This window comes from Heterocephalus glaber, unplaced genomic scaffold (genome assembly GCF_053883595.1).
Source record: "Heterocephalus glaber isolate CG9 unplaced genomic scaffold, H.glaber_assembly_v1.0 deba00000937, whole genome shotgun sequence".
In the NCBI taxonomy this organism is placed as follows: Eukaryota; Metazoa; Chordata; class Mammalia; order Rodentia; family Bathyergidae; genus Heterocephalus; species Heterocephalus glaber.
The window spans coordinates 15,990,014-16,008,929 of NW_028258173.1; the positions used below are offsets into that span (position 1 = coordinate 15,990,014).

Below are 18,916 nucleotides of genomic sequence, written 5' to 3' on the forward strand. Positions count from 1 at the left end.
CTCCCAATAATTGTAACAAATTAGACCATTAAAACTGAGAAATGTTAGCCAAACATTACATTCATTATTTTATAGATTTAATCATAAATATATGAAAATTTATTTTCCTTCATTTACCAAGATTGAGGAAGTTTATGATTCTATGTAAGTCATAATTTTAGAAATGAAATGTATTTACATACTATAAAATGTATCCTTTTAAAGTGGGTTATTTAGTGGTTTTTTAGTAGTCTTTTTTTTTTTCAGTGTTTTTTAGTATAACCACAAGTTGTGCATACATCCATGTAAGTAATAATTTACTTAGGTAAATTAGTGCAAGGTAACTCAGATTTGTGATGTCTAACTTTTTAAATATATATATTTATTGGTACATTTTAGGTATAAAATACATTTACATTTATCATTGGGTGTTTGTACCAGAACATGATGCATCTTAGTTTTTATTTTTTCTCCCATTACCTGTGCACCCTTCACCCCCTCCACCCTTCCCTGTCTACACAGAGTTTGATTCCATTTTTTTTTCTCATAATTTTTTTCTCTCCATTCTTCCCTTTCCCCTTCCCTTCCACCATCCCCAAACCCTTGGACCTTTTCTTATTTCAAATTATCAATTATTCATTTTAATCATTTTCACCCTTATTTACACTTTCAATTTCTCACACTAGAGAAACTATTCGGTATTTACACATGTGCATCCTATTTATTTCACTTAAGAGGATGGCCTCAATATGCATCCATTTAGCTATAAATGTCTCTAGTTTCTCATTCTTTATGGCTGAGTAGTACTCCATTTTATAAAGAAACCACATCTTCTTTATCCAGTTTCCAGTCGATGGGCATTTGGGCTGTTTCCAAGCTTTAGCTATTACAAATTGTGCCGCTATAAACATAGGTGCACATACATTGCTGTGGTATGATTCTTTTAATTCTTTGGAGAAGATTCCCAGCAGGGGAATAGCTGGGTCAAATGGGACCTCTAGTCCTAGTTCTTTGAGGTATTGCCATACTGATTTCCACAGTGGTTGTACCAATCTACATTCCCACCAACAATGGAGAAGGGTTCCTTTCTCTCCACAACCCCGCCAGCATTTGTTATTGGTTGATTTCTTGATAGCAGCCATTCTTTCTGGGGTGAGGTGGAATCTCAGTGTTGTTTTCATCTGCATCTCTCGAATAACCAGTGATGTTGAACATTTTTTCATATATTTACTTGCTGTTTTTATTTCTTTGTCTGAGAAATGTCTGTTCATTTTGGTTGCCCATTTTTGAATTGGGTCTTTGAATTTGGGGGATCTGATTTTTTTCAGTTCTTTATATATTCTTGATAGTAGACCTATGTCTGAGTTACAGCTGCTAAATATTTCTTCCCACATTATAGGTTGTCTCTTAGCTCTGTTGGTAGTTTCTCTTGCAGTGCAGAAGCTTTTTAATACGATGAGAGGATCTCTAACTTTTGAAAGGATACAGTGGTAGCCATTTTACCATTGAGGTGATGATTTAAGGGAAGGTAATATATCTTTCTGTAAAGTTTCCATGGCATTTAGGTAGAGCACAAAATATTTTTTTTAAAAACCTCATCTATATCAGGAAAGCTTTATCTTACTTTTGATCCTTTTCGGCATAAAATCATTTCATCCCTAAAAGAGACAACCTCAATTTACACATCCTCTCCTCAGAACTATTTTTCCTGCTGCTACTTGGTTTCTCTTAGATCTTAATGGTAGGTAGATAGGAATTGATTGGGTCCTGGTTAGAATCAGATTTATACACTTTTCTTGCTATCAGCTGTTACTAATAATCATTGCTAAAGTTGCCACCATTGATTTCAGCTGTCTTTTGTTTGCTGGTTGGTCTATAATCAAAGTTCATGATCAAATGTCATACCTTGCTCTATAGTTAAGACTTAATTATCCATGCTGTTTTCAATGGTTTATAATGAAGCGGTGACATCTTAATTCTTTTATTTTAATTTTTCCCATGTGTTTTTTGTTTCTTTTACAGTACTCTGTGCAAAAAACTTGGTGAAGAAGGATTTTTTCCGTAAGTAAATTAATTTTAAATATAAATCTTGTATATCCTGGTAGTTTTTTGGATAACATTTTCAGAAGTGTCAGGTTTAGGGATTTCTAAATTCAGAAATATACTCTGTTATTTTATGAATGCTTTTGACATTACATTTTTCTGGGAGATTTGATGCTTTTTTAGCTTTCTTTCCCTTTATCCGTCCTCTGTATTTACATGAATGTGTGTGTATGCAGGTGTGTAAATGCAGATACATGTAATGGATATGAAAGTTGTGCATACTATTAGATTTCTAGAAAATATTTAAGAAAAGAGTTTGCAAATACCAGTTTTTTGGGGGTTTTTTTTGGGGGGGTACTGGTGATCGAACTCAGGACCATGCACTTACGAGGTAGGCTAAATCAAAAAACAAACAAAAAGGACCACTATTGCTTTGGGCAGGAAAAAACTGTTGTGTCATTTTTGACATTGGTTTCTTATTAATCTGTATTAAACCTTTCACAGTGGCTCTCTTGTCATTTCCTTTCCCTTTTGATATGACTTCTCTCATTCCTTGTCTTCTCATCCTACCTTTGGATTATGCAACTGTCTTAACTACTTTTCTCCTTGCTGAGGAAAAATACCTGACACCAGATGTTAAAGAAGGAAAGGGCTAGCTTACAGTTTATAGAGATTTCAGTTCATAGTTGGCTGGCTCCAAGGCAGGGTGGCATGGCAGATGGGCATCACAGAGGAGAAACAGTTCATGGCAGGCAGAAGGCAGCAAGCAACAAGTGACAAGCAACAAGCAAGTTACCACACTAACTCTTTTTCTGTCCTTTATATTTTGTCAAGGCCACCTGCCCTTAGGGTGGATAGCACTCATACCTGCTATGGGGCACCCTTAATCCTGCCCAGAACTATGCCAAACCAATCAGTGGACTGATTTAGTGATCACACTCTTAATCCCAGCATCATATGCTGTAGATCTGGCCACCTCTGAAAAAGCCCCACCTATGACCCCATGAGGCTTTTAGGGGGACATCCAGACACAAGATAAAATGGTAACAGTTTTATAGTGGTCTCTCTGCTGGTAGCCTTTTCTTCTAGTCTATCCTGAATACCACTACTAGAAAAACATGACTGTATTTAAATCCATGCTTCAGAACCTGTAATGGCTTCCTGAGATTTACCTCAATCATTCCAAACTTATTTTCTGAACTTCTAAGCCTCAGTCTTATCTCTCTAGCAGTATTTAATTTTATACTTTATTACAAACACTTTGGTTAGTTTCTCCAATGCCCTTCAAATATTGTCCTAGTCTCTTTGGTACTCTTCTGTTGCTACGAGTTTTCCTTTATCTGTTTGTCCTTTAAACCCCAGATGTGTCCCATCATACTTTTTTTTTCCTTACTGTTCAAACTGTTCTTGTGGTTTTCTTAGCTCATATATTTACCGTTGAACCACATAGTATGCAAATGGGAGGTATCCAGCATAATTGTTGGGAACGTGATGTCTAGAACTAGGCAGCATGTACTTGAGTTTAGAATCTAAACTTTAGACCCTGGTTTTGCCACTTACTAATGTGTGACCTTAGGCTAATTAACCCCTTTGTACCTCAGTTTCCTTATCAGTAAAATGAGGCTAATGGCAGTATCTACCTCATAGGGTCATTGTGAGGATGAAGGATATATGTGAAATAGTACTCTATGTAGTGTTTTTAAGTGCTTGCTGTTTTGATCAGTACAGCCAAGCATTGTTTGTTCTCAGTCTGCCTCTTCCCTGGGCCATAATCTCCCCAACTAGACAGTGTCTTAATCACTTTCCTTGTCACTAGGACAAAATATCCAACACCTGCAATTTAGAGGAGAGGTTTATTTTGGCTTACAGTTACAGTCCCTAGTCAGCTGGCTCTGAAGCAGAAACAGTGTGGAGGAAAATTCTGACAAAGGAAAGCTGCTCTTGCCGTGGTGACCAAGAAGCAGAGAGAGAAAAGGGAGGAACCTGCGAGGGAGAAATACCCTTCCAGGTCACGCCCCCAGTGACTGCCAGGCCCTACCTCCTAACAGCAAGTCAACCATGAATGCATCAGTGAAATAATCTACTCATGAGTGTAGTGCCCCCATGATCCAATCGCTTTCCGAATATATGAAGCTTTTGGGGGACAGTCCAGATCTAAACCATAACAAATAGCAAGTGCTTTTATGGCAGAGTATTACATTTTTGGTTCAGCCTCTCAGCATTCATGGAGGTTACTAAAAAAAATTTGTTGGCTAATTTGATTTCTCTGTAGCCTATTTTTTAAGTTTAATTTTTAGTAGTATATGTTTGTAGTGCATGATGGTTGCATTGATCATGGGGAGCTAGTACATGTGCATAGACATAGTCCATGTTTTATGTGAAAATCTACGTTTAATAAGCTCTTTAGGAAGCTGGGCGTGGTGGTGCCTGACTGTAATCCCAGCATTTGGGAGGCTGAGGCAGGAGGATCGCCAAAAGTTTGGGCTCAGCCTGGGTTACATAGTGAGTTCACGGCCAGCCTGAACTTTGTAGTGAGACCCTTTGTGTGTGTGGGTGTGTGTGTGGGGGAGACAAAAGAAAAGAAAAACAAGGAAACACACCTTTTAAAATGAGCTATTAAGGAAGCCATTTGAGAAGAGAGTACCATGAATGTTTTAAGTGTTCATCTTTCTGAGGTCATAGGACTGGTCACAATCCTTAAAAACCTCTACAGTATGAAGTAACTTTTAAACTGAGAATATTTTGTGGCAGGAACAATAATACTCTTTTAGTATTTACTGTGGAAATGACTTTAATACTTGGTTTAAAATAGACCACTTTTCATTTATAATTAAATGTTCAGCTTTTTAAAAAGAAGTAAAGAATGGGATAATTTTTGTAACAAATGGTAATCTTTATGTAATCTATCTTACATGTCAAAATATTCTTTAACTAAAAAAAGAAAATCTCCCCCTTTTTTTTTCCACAGGACTTCCTGATCCATTTGCTAAGGTAGTGGTTGATGGATCTGGACAATGCCATTCTACAGATACTGTGAAGAATACACTCGATCCAAAATGGAATCAACATTATGACCTGTAGGTTTAAATGATTAATTTGAGATCAAACATAGAATTAATATTATTTGATACAGTCTCTGAAAAGAATTTCAGAAAATTATCTGTGGTATAATTTGGTCTTCACAGAAGGGATACAGAACCCAGTGGAAAGGTATAGTGGTTATTGATCCCTGGCTTTGGAAAGTGGTTCTAAGAACAAAATTAAACTGGTTCACAGTATAGAGCAGTCCTACTCTCTTTCCAGTGAAATAAAGACTAATTCACTTTATGTCAGTTACTAGTGTAAAACTAAAAATCAGAATTGCTTCTATGTAGATGGTTTCTGTCTTTATATTTTAGTCATAGTAATATATGAACCTTTTATAAAGGTGAGTAGTACTATAAGGTAAACAGAATCACCACCCTAATCACTCTCACCATCCTAATCACTCTCCTAATTCCTATTTTCAAGATAACTTCTTTAGCCGGGGATTTAGCTCAGTGGCACAGTGCCTGCCTCATGAGCGCAAGTGGCACGGTGCCTGCCTCGTAAGTGCAAGGTCCTGAATTCAATCCCCTGGTACCAAAAAAAAAAAAAAAAAAAAGATAACTTCTTTACTAGGTTTGACTGTTTATTCAGGTATTTCTTCTGTTTATAGATATCTTGCTAATTTTATATCACTTCAATTTTTTTTTTAGTTTTAGATATTTTAAAATTTCCTACCTGAGAAGATGATTCAGCTTTTAAAATTAGTACCCCTGACCCCCCCAGCCCTAGAACACTCACTTCCATGCCCCTTCTTTTCTCCCAGCCCTTCAGATAAATTAACTTTTTTAGTTAAATCGTTACTCCATGTTTATATGACTATGATTATAAAAGTATTCAGTGATAGATTGATTATGTGGTACCCAGGAATTACTTTTTTCTTTTTGACACAACTGTTGTTTTTGAAGTTATGCCTACCATTTATTTGTTTGGCTTTCTGTTCATCTCATTAATTCCCAACTCTCTTATGGAACTCTCATATATTCTCTCCATATGTTCAGTCTTGTCAGGTATCCCTTTGGCCTTTTCTTCTTGGAGACATCCCTCCTAAAGCCTGTGCTTTCTTGCTCCGGTTTGGCCTGATGGATTTGCTTTGTAGTCTTCCTGGGACTTGCCTTTACCATTGGGTTAGGAACTCCCTTTGTCTCTTGTAGGTCCAGTAACAATACTACTACTTCTTTTTCTATGAAGTTTAACCTCCATTGTCATTTTGAGAAAGAGTAGAAAGATGGAAAACATTTTTTGAGGTCTTATCTAAAAATATATTTTGTATTCTTTTTTTTTTTTTTTTTTTTTTGGTACTGGGGATCGAACTCGGGTCCTTGCGCTTGCGAAGCAGGTGGCGGAACCACTGAGCTAAATCCCTGGCCCTATATTTTGTATTTTTACTTGAGAGATAGTTTGAGTAGAGACTTTAAAATGAAACATCACTTTCTCCCCAAGTTTTAAGTACATTGCCTTATTATATTCTAGGTCTACATAAGCATCAGTAGAAATATAAGCTGGGAGTCTTGGCACATGCCTATAATTCCTGCCCTCTGAGAGGCTTAGGAAGGCTGGAAGATCTAAAGTTTGAGCCCAGACCAGGCAACTTAGTAACTTAGTGAGACTGTCTCAAAATAAAAAATTCAAAAGAGGCTAGAATGTAGTTCAGTATGGAGGACCTGGGTTCAACCCCTAGTACTAAAAAAAAAAAAAAAAAAAAAAAAAAAAAATCTGGGCCAGGGATTTAGCTCAGTGGTTCCGCTGCCTGCCTCGAAAGCACAAGGTCCTGAGTTCGATCCCCAGTACCAAAAAAAAAAAAAATCGGAGCCACAGATTGGAAGATACCTTTAATTTTAAAATTTTCAGTTGCCACAGTTGAAAAATATAAACAGGTGAAATTAAGTGTAATAATATATTTAATTTAATTCAATTTGGTATATCTAAAATATTGTCATTTCAGCAGTAATCTGTATAAAATATTGAACTCTTTCATCATATACTAAGTCTTTGAAATCAGGGTTATTTTATATGTAGAGCTCACCTCCTTCTGGATCAGACACATTGGAAATAATAGTTTTATGTGGTTGGTGGCTATTGTTCTGGACAGAGCAGGTTTACTGTGTTGCTGATGGCAGTTTTACTGTGTTGCTGATGGCAGTTTCATGATTGTTTTCTAGATGGAACATTTTAGGGTATTGTCTCTATTCCTCTCTTGCTAAATCTTGTTGTTTTCCTTTTAAAAAATTATAGCCATTCTGGTGGTTATGAATTGGTACCTCATTGTGGTTTTGATCTACATTGCCCTAATGCCTAATGATGTTGAACATTTTTTCATGCTTGTTAGATTTTAATTTATAGTTAATATTAATTGGCTGTCTATCAACCTTTTTCTCTTGCTTGTTTCAAGGTGGTAGGGAAAAGATCAAGGGAATACTTTGGATTATTTGTGCAAATTTTAAATTGACTAAAGCTACAAAATTTAATAATTATATTTTAGCCAGAAATCTTGAGAGTGTGTGTGTGTGTATTTTTTTGTTTTGTTTTGTTTTGTTTTGTTTTTTGAGAAAGGGTTTTACTATGTAGTTTAGGGTGGCCTTGAACTCACTATGTAGCCCAGGCTGACCTTCAACTCACAGCAATCCTCCTGCCTCAGCCTCTCAAGTGCTGGGATTACAGGCATTCAGCCCCATTCCTGGGCACATGTCTCATTTTTTTTTTTCTGTATGATAATACTGTATTCTTCGGTAGAGGTAGCCTTCATGATGCAATATACTGAAACTTGTTTATAAATCATATTGTTGATGAAGTTTTTAATAGGACCTAACTAGAGCACTCTGTTTAACTTTCAATTTTAAAAAGATTTATCTTTTTCTTTTTTGTTGGCATGTGTGTTATGTTACATGAAGTTTCCTTAAAATGAGAAGAGATACTTTTCTAGGTGTAAGAAATGATAATATTTCTGATTAATTCCTGACCCAGGAGTTTTTGAACAGAATGTTTGTTTTAATTTTTTTTTTTTTTTGTGGTACTGGGGATCAAACTCAGGACCTTGCACTTTTGAGGCAGGCGCCGGAACCACTGCCAAATCCCCAGCCCTGAACAGAATGTTTGTGATATGCAACTTAAATAATACAACACAATTAATAATTTCTAGTAATTCATGAATTAATTTTCAGACAGTCTATAATCAGTAAATGTTTAGTGCAGTTTAGTGCTTTCCAGCCTTTTCACATCATGGTACACATAGAAAATCTGATGGTGCACTGCAGTGAACGAATGGAGTTTGAGCCAGTAGTGGGCTGCCGTGAGGCCTTGAGAGTCGATATTTCAGCGCATCTACAAACCAGGCATATTAATTGGGAACCTGATTTAATGTGATTTACAGATATTACTCATTTAATGGATGTTCAGACCTATGACCTTTCTTTCTTTTTTTTTTTTTAGTACCGGGGATCGAACTTGGGACCTTGCATTTGTGAGGCAGGCGCTCAAATCACTGAGCTAAACTCCCAGCCCTTTCTTTTTTTTTTCTGTACAGTTCTGTACATCTTATTTATAGACCCTAGGTCTTTTTTTATATAGTACACCTTGTTTATGCACCATTGTAATTTTACTGATTGTACTGTCCATTACAGTACTGTAGTTTTCTGACCTGTTCTACATGAGAGTACTACATATAAGAGTTATGAAAGCAAAGTCATCAAGTTGGTTTCCTTTGACCATTTCTTTGTTCTAAGTATTGTAATGTACATACTATATACAATTCCTTATTTAGTGACCAATTCATTTAATGACTTAGCCACAGAATCACAACTTAATTTTTAAACATGGAGTGTCTGTATTTATTTTTTTTAATGTTTGGTTTGGGGTAATTTGCCTCTTTAATACTTGATCCTAGTTCTGGAATTAATAGCACGCAGTAGGTACATACCAAGATACCTCTGGTAGGTGTAACTGAAAATTGATGTATGTATTCTGAATGATATTTTAGTTTAGATCTTTTCATTTGTAAGCAACAGAAACCAAATTCAAATTGGCTTAATTTAACAAAAAGAATATATCAACTTACATAATTAAAACCTCAAAGGTAGCCATTCTTTAGGCACAACTGGATTCAGGGACTCCTGTGCCCCTTTCATGCTCTTTATTTAGAAGTTTTAGCCCTCACTCTGGGGGCTTAGGCTTTTATATATACTAGGTGAATTTTTCTGATATTTTTCTTTTGTTGAATGATACTTTTAAGATCAAGGTTGCTGGACCAAAAATTTGACCTCTTAGAGTCATTGGAATAGAGTTAGGTTCCACTGATAGGTTACATGTTTATCCATGGGTTGATGCCATGTTAACAGTTGGCAGGCATGTGTACAGACAAGTACAGTAACGCTTTCCCCTGCTCTGCTTGTCTGCAGGCAGTGAAGTGAAATCTGCAAGAGTCCTGTTCTCTCAAGGCCTGCATGCAGGAAAGAAGCAGGGGAAAAGCGTTACAAACAGCTTTTGTTCTACAGCATTAAAAAATATAACAGGTAGGTCAGATTTTTGGTCTGTCAGCCTTGACCATGCCCCTTGCAAATAAACTAAATCTTCCCTGAAGTAGGTCATGTCATTGAAATGTACTTAAAATGTGACCATAATAAAAGTTCTTTTAGGATTTTTGTTCTTGGAAAGAAGTAATCATTATAATCTCCCTTAGTGTTATTAGACACAAACTACAGGAAGAGTTTTTTTTTAACTAACAAGAATTTTTGCCCAGTCTGACAGTGGCAGATGTGATAAGGATATATTAAAAATCATTGTTAGGTATTTTAAAACTTCTAAAAATTCAAGTTCAGTCATATGGATTGATTGAACTCAAAATATATTTTGCATGTTCTAGCTATACTCTGAAAAATATTTGTGACTTTAGAATATATAAGAAGAAAAATTTTATACTGTTAAGTTATTCATGTAGCCATTTTGGTTTTTAGGTATATTGGAAAGTCTGATTCAGTTACAATCAGTGTATGGAATCACAAGAAGATCCATAAAAAACAAGGTGCTGGATTTCTTGGTTGTGTTCGTCTTCTTTCCAATGCCATCAACCGCCTCAAAGACACTGGTTGTGAGTAGATACTAGAGCTTTTTACATTAAAACAACACATTCTTATTTTATGTTCCTATCATGTTATTTTAATTGTTCTTATGATTTTTATGTTTTTATTATATTTTATATTTTAAGGATCCAGAAACTTCCTATATATGTCTGAAATATTAGTAAAATTCCTAGTCTATATTTATTTTGTACACCTTTTTTATTTGAGACAGGGTCTTGCTATGTAGTTCAGGCTGGCGTTGAACTCACTTTGTAGCCTAGGCTGGCCTCAAACTCACCATGATCCTCCTGCCTCAGCTTCCCTAGTGCTGGGATTACAGATGTGTGCTACCATGCCCAGCAATTTTGTATACTTTAAAAAGGTGTAACATTTTAAATGTATGAGCTCTAGAGCTGATCAGAGTTGATGTTTAGCTTCTAATGAATAAGTATTAAGAAGTGATTGAGGAAAAAAAAAAAAGAAGTGATTGAGGGCTGGGGATGTAGCTCAGTGGCACCACGTCTGCCTGGCAAGCACAAGGTCCTAAAAAGAGAAGTGATTGATATGCAGAAAGTGGAGAAGAAAGGTGTCCAAGTAAACATGCCTTTTAAAATTTCTTAGTACCATTCTCTGGTTTTGATGGATTTTGATGGCAGTGAATTTTTATTTAGGTGCTTGGAATATTGAAGGTGGCAGTTAAAAGAGAATTATTAGTGGATAAGAATGGTATAAAACTGCCAGATGTGATGGCTCGCACCTGTAATCTTAGCACTTGGGAGGCTGAGCCAGGAGGATTGCTGTGAGTTCGAGGCCAGCCTGAATAACCTAGAGAAACCCTATTGCCAAAAAAGGATATAAAACTATGACAGAATTAAAAATTGATTGTAAGATAGTTATATCAACTTCTTAAATATAGCTCAGTTTATCACTGATCTGGGACTTTAGAAGACAGACTAAGATCAAGACATTCCAAGTCATTTCCAGAATGGATTGACAAATTGACTTAACATTTATGTAATTCATGTAACCGAGTGGCAAAGAGTTCTTCTGGGTGTCTTTCCACTGAAACATACACAGATGGAAAAATTTGGGGGATAGGTTTTTTTTGTTACTGTTGTTTCTATAAAATTTTTTATATAAGAAACATTGTTATTGTCATGGAATTTTAGCCCAAATGCCTTTGCTAATAATCAGACTATCATATAATTTAGCAAAGAAACAGAGTCAATTTAGCATTGAATGCTCTCTCTCTCTCTCTCTCTCTCTCTCTCTCTATATATATATATATATATATATATATGTATTATTATTATTTTTTTTGGTACCAGGGCTTGAACTTGGGGCCTTGCGCTTGCAAGGCAGGCTCCGGAACCACTGAGCTAAATTCCTGGCCCAAATGCTAGATATATTGAGACAGTCCCTTTTAATGTGGTATGATACCACAGCCCAGATACATAGACATTGACCTGCTACATAAAAGGGAGAGAACTGAGCTAGAAGTTCTGAATCAGACAAATTTAAACCCAGCTGAGAAATTTTTGTATTTCTGAGTTGATAGAGTGATGACCAACAGGAGAAGGATGTTGGGATTGGAAAAAATCTGCATGTAAACCATACTGGTTTTTTTTTTAACCATACTGTTTTATTACTCAAGCCAGCAGGTAAACTTAGAATTCATAGATGAAATGTCTGATGTTACAGTGTTCTTGGGCTGGTTTACCCAACATTTATTGAACTCTTAACATGTCAGGTACTATTCTAAACCCTGGTGACACAAAAACAAAAATGACAGGGTCCTCTTGTCTGAGAACCAAGGACAAAAGCCTTCTAGCAGAAGGAGCATGCCAAATTGGAGGAACTGATAGCAGATGAAGAGCATGCTTTGCAGAAATTCCCCTGTATAACTAACTCAGTAGCATCCATTTATTTTGCAAAGGGGAAAATGTCTGTAGTTTTAGCTGTTTGGTCAGGAATATAGTCTGGGAACACAGATTTTTTTTTCTACTACATGTGACTGTTTCCTTGGCATAATTTACTTGACCTTTTTGATGTTTAGTAATATTGATCAAATATTTATTGAGCACCTGATGCAGTGTTCTGCCAGATTAAAGTGGAGAATACAAAGACTAAGATGTTCTCCTTGTTTTATCAATTCATAATTATTTAAGACAGGTGGGATACACCTGTAAAAAATTCAGCTAAGCAGAACCAACATGCTGTAGGTGACATTATTCCTAACTATAACTTTGAGGGCGAGGCCAGTGTTATGTTTACTTTACAGATGAAGTATCTGAAAGAATAAATGAGTTGTGCCAGGTATGGTGGCACATGGCTGTAATCTCAGCTGCTTGGGAGGCTGAAGCAGGAGGATTGAAAGTTCAAGGCCAGCCCACACAACTTAGCGAGCTTTTGTCTCTAAATAAATAGGGTTGGGGATGTAGCTCAGTGGTAGAGTAGTTGCTTAGCATGCACGAGGTCCTGGGTTCAATTTCCAATACCACCAAAAAAAAAAAAAGTTTCCCCTAAACGATTAATGGAAGAGTTAAATCTGGATCTCAGTTTTTTCTTAAGATTTATTGTGTGTGTGTGTGGGGGGAGGTTTGGAATGATTAGATAAAAGTAATAAGAATGACAAGAACTAACATTAACTGAACACTTATATGGTGGCAGGCACTGTGCTGAGAGTTTTATGTTACAGTATTATTTGATTTAATCCTTGAAAAATGCAGGGTAGGTTCTAGGTTACAAGTGATAGAACCAAGGCTGAGGTATAAATTGCTTAAGACCAACAGTTATTAGGAGGCAAGGCATGACTTAGACTGCAGTGGTCTGAAATCTTTGGAGAGATAGTAACTGCCTGTTGGCAATATAACACACCGCAATGTTGCATAGTGTTTGAAATCTGAATTTATCAAAACTTGTTGACAGTTAAAGGCTAATTTATATGAGGTTAGAAAATTTTAAACATTTGTTTTGTGATTCTTTATAGATTTGGTTTCTAATATATAATGGGAATTTACTTTTACTAATCAATGTTAGAATTTCTGATACCAGCTAATTTTTTCATTTTTTTGTTTTGTTGTTGTTGATTTGAAATAGATCAGAGGTTGGATCTATGCAAACTTGGGCCAAATGACAATGATACAGTTAGAGGACAGATAGTAGGTAAGTGTGGAATTTAAAATGTGAATTTTGGCCTCATTCAGACTGATCTACAATTTAGGTACCTTTTAAATCAAAATATAACAACTATAGCTGCATTGTATTGGCATAAATTAAATATGAGTCAAGTAAGATGCTATAAACAGTGGAAACAGTGGATTTAGGATATAAATTAACTTAATTAAAAAAACCCTTAATTAAAAAAAAAAAGCTCCAAGTAAAGAACTGTTTCCTTTCAAAGTATTCAAATACAGTTCAGCACTAAGATTTTGTAGATGGTATTAAAGTTTCCTGAAGATAATCCTCAAACTAGTTTTTGAGTAAGAATATTCTGTTGAACCTTTTGTTTAATGTTTAGTGTCTTACAGTCTTAAAAAAATCTGTGCTAATTGAAAAAAGAATGAGCAATGGTAGTGTAAGACTTAATGTGGAAAAAGGGAGAAATTGTTAGCCTACTTATATAGCACTAAGTGGAATGGGATAATAGACTATCTTGAATTGACATAGAGCAAAGGGCTTGGTATGAAATTTCTTGAGACTTTTCTTAAAAATTGATGGATTGAGATTTGATTGTGATGCATAGTGTGGTAGGACACAGAAGGCACCATGGAGGCTTCTTAAAGAAAAAAATTCAATTGGAATCTTATTACCTTGTGATAGGGGAGAATTTAGACTAAAATGATTTAATTATGAATCTCTGAAAGAAGTTTCAGTTCCCAAATGTACTGAAGAACTGTATTTTTTTTTTTTTTTGTACCTGGGATCAAACTCAGGTCCTTGCACTTGCGAGGCAGGCAGCAGAACCACTGAGCTAAATCTCCAGCCCAGAACTGCATTTCTTACAAGGCAATGAATTGGATTCATAATTGGGTAACTGGCAGAATAGCCACCTTCTTGTGTGAATATGGAACTCATAATAGGATCATTAATAAGAGAGAGGGAGGCTACACTTAAATCCTGTCATGTAGTCTTGTCATTCCAAGACAGTTCAGCTCTTGTAGAATTGGGCTTTTGTAAGTAAGTAGATGTAAAACGTCTTTTTGGGAAATGGAAGAAAACATTAACACACTAAGAAATACCACTTTCTAATGTTTCTGTATACATATATATTTCTATGATTTTGTTTTGTTTTGTTTTTGCTACCAGGGATCGAACTTGGGTCCTTGCGCTTATGCAGCAGGCGGCGAAACCACTGAGCTAAATCCCTGGCCCTATGTTTCTATGATTTTGATTATAGTGAAAATAAAATTTTTATTTTGCTTTCTTTCACTTACAATGATTTGATAATGATGAATTATATGTTATAATTTAATCATTGAACTTTTAGTTTTGTTTTTACAACATTGAAACTTAAAAGCATTTTTATGTATTTTGCTTTATCTTTTTAAAGAATTGTTAATTTAAAAATATTTTTTCCAAATTGCAATGATTGGGTCAAGGAATATAAACTCTTCCCTTGTATTTAAAATTATTATTGAGCTCTTTCTGCCATTGTGAAGTTTTTCTTATATTGTTTGCTTTTATAAAGTCTAATTGTAGACAGAGAACCTAAAGAGTACTCAGAATATATCATCAAAATCCTCTCCATGTATACCTTTGCTATGTATTTTTTTAAAATTATATTTACTATACAAAATATTAATAGCCTGTTTTAATCTGTCATTTCTCTTTTTTGTGAGGGATATATTTTTATAGCATTTTTAATGTATGTTAGTGTATGATTGTCATATAATTAATTTCACCAGTACTTTATTGTTGGATATTCAGTTTCTAATTTTTAAATATTATGAACAGTGGCTCTGGTAAACATATTTCTACAGTTCATTCTTTGCGGGGGGCCGCTTTTTTTTTTTTTGTACTGGGGATCGAACTCGGGACCTTGCGCTTGTGAGGCAGGCAGCAGAACCACTGAGCTAAATCCCCAGCCCTCTACAGTTCATTTTATAAACTAGAATTAGATCATTTAAAAACACCCCCAAATTGCTTAGGTGTTTTACAATACAACATTCTGGAGTTATAAACTGAAACCCATGAAATTCTTTAGCTTTGAACCTTAATATACTATTCTAAACAAAGCTAATGAGAAAATAATGTCACTGCGATTCTATTTCAGTAAACATTTTCCTTTTTTTTATATGAAAACTTATTTTTGAAATAGTTTTCTGAAAACATGTTTACATTCACCGAGGTGTGTTACAGTGTTCTCGCCTATAAATGAAACTTAATATATAAGAAATCTGTGAACTTGCTGATTTTTCAGATTTTTACCAAGCAGAGTTAGGAGACCCGTCTTTGTTTTGTTTTGTTTTTGGTACTGGGGATCGAACTCGGGTCCTTGTGCTTTCGAGGCAGGCGGTGGAACCACTGAGCTAAATCCCTAGCCCGAGACCCATCTTGTAATGAAAGATCCTCAGATGTCATACTTTACAGCATACTTTTTATGTGGTAATTTAGTAATTCTTTAAGAAGTTAGGATAGTAGTGGTACATGCCTGTAATCCCTGCACTCTGGATTTCAACATCAAGCCCAGCCTTGGAATTTAGTGAGGCTCTGTCTCAAAATAAAAAAGGAAAAAGGCTGGGAATGTAGCTCAGTGCAAAGGCGTTAGATTCAATTCCCAGTGCTGGGAGGAAAAAAACTATAGTCGATTTTGGCATTTAGCTATACCTCTTCTATCTTTTGGGAGAGTTGCCAAAAATTGAATTAAGGGGGCTGGCAATTTAGCTCAGTGGTTTCACTGCCCGCTGCCTAAGCGCAAGGACCCGAGTTTGATCCCCGGTACAAAAAAAAAAAAATTTGAATTAAGGACTACCAGAGCAACAAGGAAGGATTTGAGGCATATCATTTAAACCTCGCTTCCTCATTATTCAGTTGGGATTGTCAGCGTTAAGTATGTTAAGTGTTTTCTTCAATATTAGATTGCTAATCTAATTAGAAGAGTCAACTCTATAGAGTTTGTATCTCCTGTCACCGAATTTATAATGGTAATCTTATACTACTCTTAAAATTTATGGAATCCAAGGATTACCCTATTGCCAGGATCCAATGTATTTTTTAAAAATAATGAGATTATCAAGAATTAAAAGTGGTGCTCACTTCAGCAGCAAATATGCTGAAATTGGAATGATACAGACAAGATTAGCATGACCCTTGTGCAAGATGACTTGCAAATTTGTGAAGCACTCCATATTTTTTGAGTCGTTTGTAGGAAAATGGATGAACATTGAGACCATATAATGTTAAGTAAAATAAATTAGACACACAAGTTTAAATATCATATGGTTTCTATTATATGAGAAAACCAAAATATAAATAAAGAGCAAAATAAAAGATAGATAATAGGAATAGGGAGATAGATCTTATGCAGATGGAAGGGGACAAAGAGATGGAGAGGAAGGAGAAGAAAAAAGATGTGTTATGTACATGTACCAACTCCCCATGAAGAATGTAGTCATTATGTACTGCAAACAGGTAGTAATAAAAATAAAAAAATGAAAGAAAAGGAAAATTAATGTAAACTTTTCAAACTCCTTTATAGCTAAATATACTCTTTTTTTTTGTACCAGGGCTCGAACTCAGGACCTTGCGCGTTTTCGAGGCAGACAGTGGCACCACTGAGCTAAATCCCAGGCCCCAGATGAATATACTTTTAATATGTTAATGCCGCTTCTTGAACGCAATAGCAACCATGCATTGCCCTATTATGAGGGTGAAAAAAGAAAGTAGACTTCATTCTGTGAACATGATAAATTGTAAAAAACCAAGATTCTGGTATCACTCCTAAAGAAAAATAATCTATGGGAAAAAATTTACAAATTTTATTAGAAACCAAGGATTCATTCTTAACTATCAAAATAAGCCAGATATCTTCTGAAGATAGATATTTTAGATTGTAATACTTCTTTCTAGTTCTGTGAATCTTAATGATGTTTCTGTTGTTTAACAGTAAGTCTTCAGTCCAGAGACCGAATAGGCACAGGAGGACAAGTTGTGGACTGCAGTCGTTTGTTTGATAATGATTTACCAGACGGGTAAGCTAACATCAATAACATCATTAGAGAAATATATAGATAATACCCTTCAGTAAGAAATTGATATTTATTATGTATGTTAGACATTTGCTATGATCAATTCTAGAATGTAGGTTTTCTTTCTACATGTAAAGTTAGAAGGATTTTATTATTATACATTAACAAAATAAACCATGAATTATGTGTGTTAAATTTGAATTTTGGATTTTTAAAAAATTTTTGGTACCAGGGATCGAACTCGGGACCTTGCGCTTGCAAGGCAGGCGCCAGAACCACAGAGCTAAATCCCAGGCCCTAAATTTGAATTTTTAAGTGCTTTGACCACAAAAAGTTTTGACAAGGAAGCAACAGAAATTTCTTGTCAAATATACCTTTTCTCTGAATACTGTATTTAAAAGAAAAACTTTTTTGCTTGGTCAAATTATTCACAACAGGGCATGCAAACACTGAATTTGAAACATTCTGTTTAGAGAGATGGGAAAAAGAATTTGGATAATAATAATTGTAATAACATTGAGCATGTATGCATCAACTTCTATTGTAACCACTTTAGATACATTGTATCATTTAATCCTCATAGCATCTTGGAAGGTAGTATGTAGCATATGACTCTGGAATTTGGCCACCTGAGTTCCAACCCTTACTGTTCTGTTTACTAACTTTATGACATTATTTAAACTTCTGAAGCTTTTGTTTATTTATTGAAAAGAATGATTGATGAAAGCCCATACCCATAAATTGTTGAGAGAATTAAATCATTATGTAAAACACTTAAGTGTCTTGTACATAATATTAAATAATTACTATCATTTTTGTTGTTATTACTACAGTTACTGTCATTCACTTTACAGATTAAAAAACTGGGAGCCAGAATAAAGTAATTTTCTTAAGAGTACATAGTAAGTGGCATAGCTTGAACAGAAGCCTAATTGATGATTCCCAAGGTCTTTATCACTAGTTTCTTTGATACTAATTCTGACACTTTTCTAATTTTTTAACCTTCAAAGTATTTTTAATTAACTTCAATGAGGTATAATTTACATATAGTACGTTAGAGGGCCGGGATTTAGCTCAGTGGCACTTCTCCTGCCTTGCAAGCACAAGGTTGTGAGTTCAATCCCTGGTACCAAAAAAAACCCCAAAACATAAATACATTAGATCCATTTAAAGTGAGTAATTGTTTGGTTTTAACTCATTGTTTTTGACATGAAATTTCATATCTAAGCTGTAATATTTGCTAATTTTGTTTCAACTTCTAAAAATTATTATGGATAACTGTTTACAGATCATTTTAGTCGTTTGATATGTCTATCCACTATTATGGATGTGAGGTAGATTATGGTAGTTTTTTTTTTGTTGTTGTTGTTTTGGTACCAGGGATGGAACTCGGGTTCTTGCACTTGGGAGGCAGGCAGCGGAACCACTGAGCTAAATCCCCAGCCCTGATTATGGTAGTTTTGAAGGGGAGTTAGGGTGAAATAATATTGGGAGAGTATAGCAATATAAAGACTATTATTCTGTATTTGTCCATCGTTACTTTTATTGTGATTGTAATTGTAATCA

The 18,916-nt window shown here is 35.2% G+C and overlaps 1 protein-coding gene and 1 non-coding gene across 7 annotated transcripts in view; both read left to right on the top strand.

Annotated features, from left to right (window-relative positions):
* Window positions 1–18,916, top strand: part of Smurf2 (SMAD specific E3 ubiquitin protein ligase 2) — a 122,359-nt gene that overhangs the window by 59,479 nt on the left and 43,964 nt on the right. For 3 of the 6 annotated variants that reach the window (XM_087208606.1, XM_021248638.2, XM_013067632.3), the window contains exons 2-6: window positions 2,002–2,040; window positions 4,991–5,099; window positions 10,056–10,189; window positions 13,260–13,325; window positions 17,269–17,353. In XM_087208606.1, the coding sequence (XP_087064732.1) occupies window positions 2,002–2,040; window positions 4,991–5,099; window positions 10,056–10,189; window positions 13,260–13,325; window positions 17,269–17,353 (433 nt within the window). Of the gene's footprint in view, window positions 1–2,001; window positions 2,041–4,990; window positions 5,100–9,500; window positions 9,615–10,055; window positions 10,190–13,259; window positions 13,326–17,268; window positions 17,354–18,916 lie in introns of all 6 variants that reach the window. The other 3 variants (XM_087208607.1, XM_021248637.2, XM_021248639.2) reach the window with 3 other exon arrangements.
* Window positions 16,411–16,516, top strand: LOC147828785 (U6 spliceosomal RNA). Its single transcript, XR_015450309.1, has one exon. It is a non-coding gene; the product is annotated as a U6 spliceosomal RNA (small nuclear RNA).